Genomic DNA, 6,000 nt, shown 5'->3' with positions numbered 1-6,000 from the left:
AGTAAAATTATTCTAAATTCAAGATACAATATTATCATGTAATTAGCAGATACTGTGACATAAGGTGTTTTTAAATTAACTATAACAAGTTGATGTTGTGCTACTTCTAAAAACCAGGCACCTATGCAATTAATACTATCCCATTCTAACTAAATAGGTAATTAATCAATTCATGCTATAGATATTAGTAATTCAGCTAGATAGTTAGAATTTGTAAATACTGTAATTTAGTGCATTTCACAATTCATTAATTATTTTGTAATTCAGTAATTATGTTGCTATACGCTTCTAAGAAAGTGTAACTGTAACAAACCACTTTAACCACAAATTACACACAGAAGTATCTTGTCTACTGCTTTAAAGTGTGTCTATTGTGTTTTCTCATGCGAATTACCTGTTGAAACATTTTTTGTTAAATTTTGATGATGATAAACGTCTTATTGATTAGTAAGACAATATATAGTATACAAAGAGGGGCCTAGACTCAGGGTTAGGGTTAGGGTTACCGTATACGTACTGATAGCCAAACAATGATCAGTGCATGAGCCCTGGCAAGACTTACATTACTTAATTTACAGTACAAAATTAACTACACAGTAAAATGTTCAGGTCAAGAGGTCCAATAGATCCCACACCGGGGAAGCTCTAGAATTGAATATTCTGTTATAGCAGGAAATGGCAATACAAGCAGCCTGCTCAAACAGTGACCAGACAGTTTTCTTCAACACACAACAAGTAGTAGCCACTTGAGCAAATATTTTTGGCGTAAAGTGGCCCAGACATTCTACTGTATCTCAGTAGAAATGAGATCAACAACTAATCCAGTGTGTTGAGGATCATACAATAAAGAGCCATATCTATCTTCTTTCCGAGCTCTTACAGCCAATAAGTGTTGCTGCAGGATATTAGTGGGAATGGTCAGCTCAAACAGGTAGATGGAATGCCTAGAAACCAAGACCAAGTCAGGTCTGCTAAGGGAGGTAGAAAGTTCGGTGGGGATAGTGCTAGGAGGGCTGACACTGGCAAGATAATCTGGAAGGTCAGCATAAAGTTTAATTTATTCCAGCCCTAATGGCACTCCCATCCTCCCCAATCTCTAGCTAGCAGTTAAACCTAGTTTATAAAAGACAAAAAGCTGAAAAAAGCACAATTACAATTACTAAAACATTACAATTACAATTGTATAGAGAAAGCCTCGAGGCTGCCTCAGTTTAATTTTCATTTGTGTATTAAAGTATGGGTAACGCCCCCCTTTCAACTGAGATTTACGAGACGTCATCTACCTCTCATAAATAACTATCCTTTAAACAACCAGACCATTAAATCCAGCAACACATACAAGTATTTAGGGATACTTCTAGACAATTCACTGTCATGGGAACCTCACATTAATAACATTACAAACAAAGCCACCAGGATGTTGAATTTTATAAAAAGAAATCTAAGTAAATGTAACAGCAAGGTAAAATCAGATGCTTACACAACACTTGTGTGACCAGTTCTTGAATATGCCACTCAAGTCTGGGATCCACATCAACAGAACTTAATTTATAAACTTGAAATGGTTCAGGGGTGAGCAGCGAGATGGGTGCAGTCAGATTACAGTTTTCAGAGTAGTGTAACAACAATGCTAGAGAATCTTAATTGGACCACACTGGAACAGAGGCGTAAAGCATCTAGATTATCCTTATTTCACAGAATTACTCACCAGCTGGAACCAGCATTACAAATACCCAATTATTTCCTGCCACAATCCACCAGCACAAGACAATAATACCACCCACTCAGACTCATATTGCCAGCAGCCAACACCACCAACTACCAAACGAATTATTTTTACACAACTATTAAAGAACTGAACAATCTACCCTCCTTATGCTATGACAAAGACTTTGTAATAAATGCACACACTCTAGCTACTTATCTGTAAATATCCCCCAACCATTTTTATATCTATCTCTTTTTTTCATTGGATGTAATCAGTATTTTGCATTTATTAACCCGGGCTTGATGGACTGCCCTTGCCTACCACCCCCAGCACAAAGAAAGGCACATGCTGGACAACTGAACAAGACAAGAGAAAAGTAGAGTAACACAGCCAGCATGTTACTCTGACAAGCGGGACTCCACTTGCACTAGATTCATTGGTGAAATTTTAACAGAAGATAGATGAGCACCCAGTACCTAATTTAAGCTATAAAACAGAAAATTGACCCATGTGCCAAAAAGGTATAGGTTTTCCAAGATCAGGTCACCATTGGTGTTTACACTAGGGCTCCACCACCAATGGATCTAGTGCAAGTGGAGTCCCGCTTGTCAGAGTAACATGCTGGCTGTGTTACTCTACTTTTCTCTTGTCTTGTTCAGTTATCCAGCATGTGCCTTTCTTTGTGCTGGGGGTGGTAGGCAAGGGCAGTCCATCAAGCCCGGGCTGTCGCGCGCCCACAGCCGGAACTGTTTTTGTAAAAATGTATGTGTGCAGGGGCGGATCCAGAGTTTGGAAAGAGGGGGGGGCACCTTTCTGAAAAACAGTTGAAGACCAAAAAAAAAAAAAGGTCACGATAATAATAGCTAGTTATCCTTACCAACTATATCACGTCTGTTATGTAAAATAAAATTCTATTTATAGCTTCATAGGTAAGCTACACTGCCTCATGAACATTGTGACTGCTTTATTAGAGTAATTGACTGCTCTATTAGAGTATCTCGATCTTGTATGCAATTTCTTGAAGGGGGGACGTTTGCCCCAAATGCCCCATCCTGGATCCGCCATTGGTGTGTGTTGTAGGGTTAGTATATCTATGATGTGTGTATCTACCATAGGCGGCGGAAAGGGGGGGGCTAGGGGGCTAAAGCCCCCCCTCGGTCTGCTGAGGGGGAGGCTTAGCCCCCCTTCAGAATGATATCACACCGAAATTATCTTTCTTGGAGTGATCTGAAAAGATCGAGATACTCTAATAGAGCAATCACTCTAATAAAGTAGTCAGTGTGTAGCGAGCTATGTAAGGATTTTTATGTTGTTTATCAGCTAGAAATGGTAGCTGGTGAGGTGGAAAGCTCTTGTCAGTTGGTTGTGACCTTTTTTTTTTTTTTCTTTTTGGTCTCACCTTACCAAACTATAGAAATAAGTCTGGGTCAGCCCAGCCCCCCCTCATATCAACTACGTCCTCCGCCGCTGGTATCTACCTACCTACCTACCTACCTATGTTGGTTTTTCTCTGCTCCATTCAGCTATTCAATGCATTCGAGGTGCACGTTCAATAAACGTGCACCTCGAATGCATTGAATAGCTGAATGGAGCAGAGAAAAACCAACATAGGTAGGTAGGTAGGTAGATACACACATCATAGATATACTAACCCTACAACACACACATACGGTTTTACGAAAACAGTTCCGGCTGTGGGCGCGCGCCTGGTGTAAAATGGGCATGGTTACAAACAACTGTTGTGGTTATAAACAAGGGGCTTGGTTTCAAACCAACGGGCGTGGTTACAGACAAGGGTGTGGTTAACTACGAACAGTCTTTCCTCAAACGGTGTGGTTAGCTACACTCAGTAACAGTCTTTCCTCAACCAGTAATCGGTGTGATTATTCTTTCCTCAACCAGGTGAAATTGAAAATTTCGAGTCAGGTTTTGGTGACACCGGAGGTCACTGTGCATACTGGCAAAGAGGGAAGCAAAAGTCGTTATAGCTACTATAGTGGTAGCTAGATCGTTTCATTCAGTTGCAAAGACGGAGCAGATTTGAGAGCTATGAAAGTTGCCATTCTACTGATGTTCGCCTGTACGGGCGTTTTAACTCGTGTGCAAGCGCTGACGTGGAGGAACATTAACAATGTGGATGCGTTGTGCAATGATTTCACTAGGGCTGGCTATTACATTCGTACAAATGAATCTTCATCAGATTGGGTTGTGTTTCTTGAGAGTGGAGGAGCTTGTTACTCAGCTAACACCTGCAATAGAAGGTATTCTGTGTATATTAACTTACAATGTTTTATGTGGTATTGGATCAACTGTTGTATTGGGGATCGGCTTGGTGGATATGAGGCAAAGGTCTGCCACTCCCATTTTTTTCAATCGTTAACTGTGACCAGCGCAGGCCTGCGAAAGCAGGGAATGTGGGCATAAACTACACCCTGTCACACTAAAGGTCATATATCTCAGTATTGGAACAGAATAATAGTGCATTCTGTAACTTGGATCATTAAATTCATACTAAGTGCAAAAAAATTGCATAGCCATAGCATAGCTAATAGCATAAAAAGTTATGAGTGATGAAAGTTTGAAAAAGTAGGCAAAAATCATGTGCCCACATGCCCTATTTTTGCAGGCCCAGTCAATGAACTTAACATGTGCTTCAGACTGGATTTTATAGCTTATTAGGGTAGCTATGGTGAAGGGTTTTTTCATTTTTGTGGTGTTCCAACATATGACCAACTGACAAGCCCTGCCAGCTGAGCAAAACCCCGGTAGATTTTGCACATTCCGATTTAGCTATTGCTTCTCTGTTGTTTATAGCTAGTAATGAAAGATTGAATCAATAGTCCATGTTTCAACCTTTTATGAGGAAGAATCTTAGTGCTAGACAAGTGGTGCTACACAAGTGGAACAGAAAATTAAGGTTACGGAATAGTTTTAAATGCGTGGGCGGAACAAATTACAAAACCTGCTTTAAACCAAGCATGGATAAATAATTTCAACAACTGTGTAGTGTTAGCAATACAACTAATTGTGCTTGTTAGTTTTTACCACAGAACAACGACTGTTCTTGGGTGTGTGGTCCACAATAAAGCGATGTTTTATAAAAACGTGCCGCCAAAAACCAGACTAACAGATTACTGAATCCTTATAATTTCAACACAAATGACTAAACAACTAAAATATCTAGGTCCTGTGGAAGCGATTTTTAAAGTTACTAGTTGTATAGACGTTTTATTGAACTTTTAGTAGTTTTTTCAAGTGAAACAAGCTCTTTGAAGGCTTGTATCTGAGTAACTGGGAAGAAACACGCCAAAAACGCTTCCACAGGACCTAATAAATTTAATATACAGTATCATTATGCCCCAGAAATTTCAATAGAGCCTACAGCTTTTGCTGTATTTGGCACGGAAAGACATGGTAGTGACAGCTGGAGCTACTTGTGTTACTACAACAAATTGTAGTGTTCCACCTGCCTCAAACTACACTGTAGCTACATAAAAACATTAAATATGAAGGGCTTCACCTTCATTTAAAACTTTTCACGCTGCTAGACTGGTTTTATGGGCTTCTCAAAAAGTATCGATAGGCATTCAAAACTTTGAATGATTGCCCGTGACTATACCGTAACCTTAATGCAATAAAACAATAAATTAAAGGCTCTTATTTACTATTACAATTTTAAGTTCGATTAGAGATTAAAGAAAAAAGTAGTGGAACAAAGAAATATCTAAAAAGTAGTGTAACAGTAGAGGTTGCCTATACTTGCACATATTATGAAAACATAATCCCTGTGCTTTAGTCGATACCATGACTGAGCCTTTAGGGATTAACTACCACTAGTATATACATCTTCAGGTATACAGTATAGGCAACCTCTCTTGTTTCACTACTTCTTTGCATAGGCGTTTCTAAGGGGGACCATGGCCCACCCTGCATGCTGAAAAATAACTTCAAAATCTTGGGGAAAAGTTGCGGTATAGATTGGTATTGTTATTTTTATGTTTTTAGCATAAATTTTAGGCTGTTTTCAAATCCTCAAATTGCAATAATCCTATAGCTTCTGAAGATTGCACCCCCAAACCCCCATCCTGAAGTTCTACTTTAATAAAAATATATTACAGCTATACAACAATAGTCATGCTGTTCCCTACTTGGCCCCCCTGAATGTCGGGTCTAGAGTTGCCACTGCTTCTTTGCTAGCTATATTCCCTTGTTCTACTGTTTTCTTTGATCCCTAAGGCCATAACTACGTATTTGAATTGTCGTTCAAATATTGCTGCAAGCTAAAATTGGTA

At 39.3% G+C, this 6,000-nt stretch overlaps 1 protein-coding gene across 1 annotated transcript in view; it reads left to right on the top strand.

Annotated features, from left to right (window-relative positions):
* Positions 1-3,508: 3,508 nt before the first annotated feature.
* The window catches only part of LOC136247604 (uncharacterized), a 41,826-nt gene continuing 39,334 nt past the window's right edge, over positions 3,509-6,000 (top strand). Inside the window, exon 1 of the mRNA XM_066039367.1 lies at positions 3,509-3,969. Within this exon, the coding sequence (XP_065895439.1) occupies positions 3,758-3,969 (212 nt within the window). The 5' untranslated portion in view covers positions 3,509-3,757. The remainder of the gene's footprint in view (positions 3,970-6,000) is intronic.

The sequence above is a fragment of the Dysidea avara genome, chromosome 2 (genome assembly GCF_963678975.1).
Source record: "Dysidea avara chromosome 2, odDysAvar1.4, whole genome shotgun sequence".
In the NCBI taxonomy this organism is placed as follows: domain Eukaryota; kingdom Metazoa; phylum Porifera; class Demospongiae; order Dictyoceratida; family Dysideidae; genus Dysidea; species Dysidea avara.
This window is presented reverse-complemented; position numbering and strand designations above follow the sequence as displayed.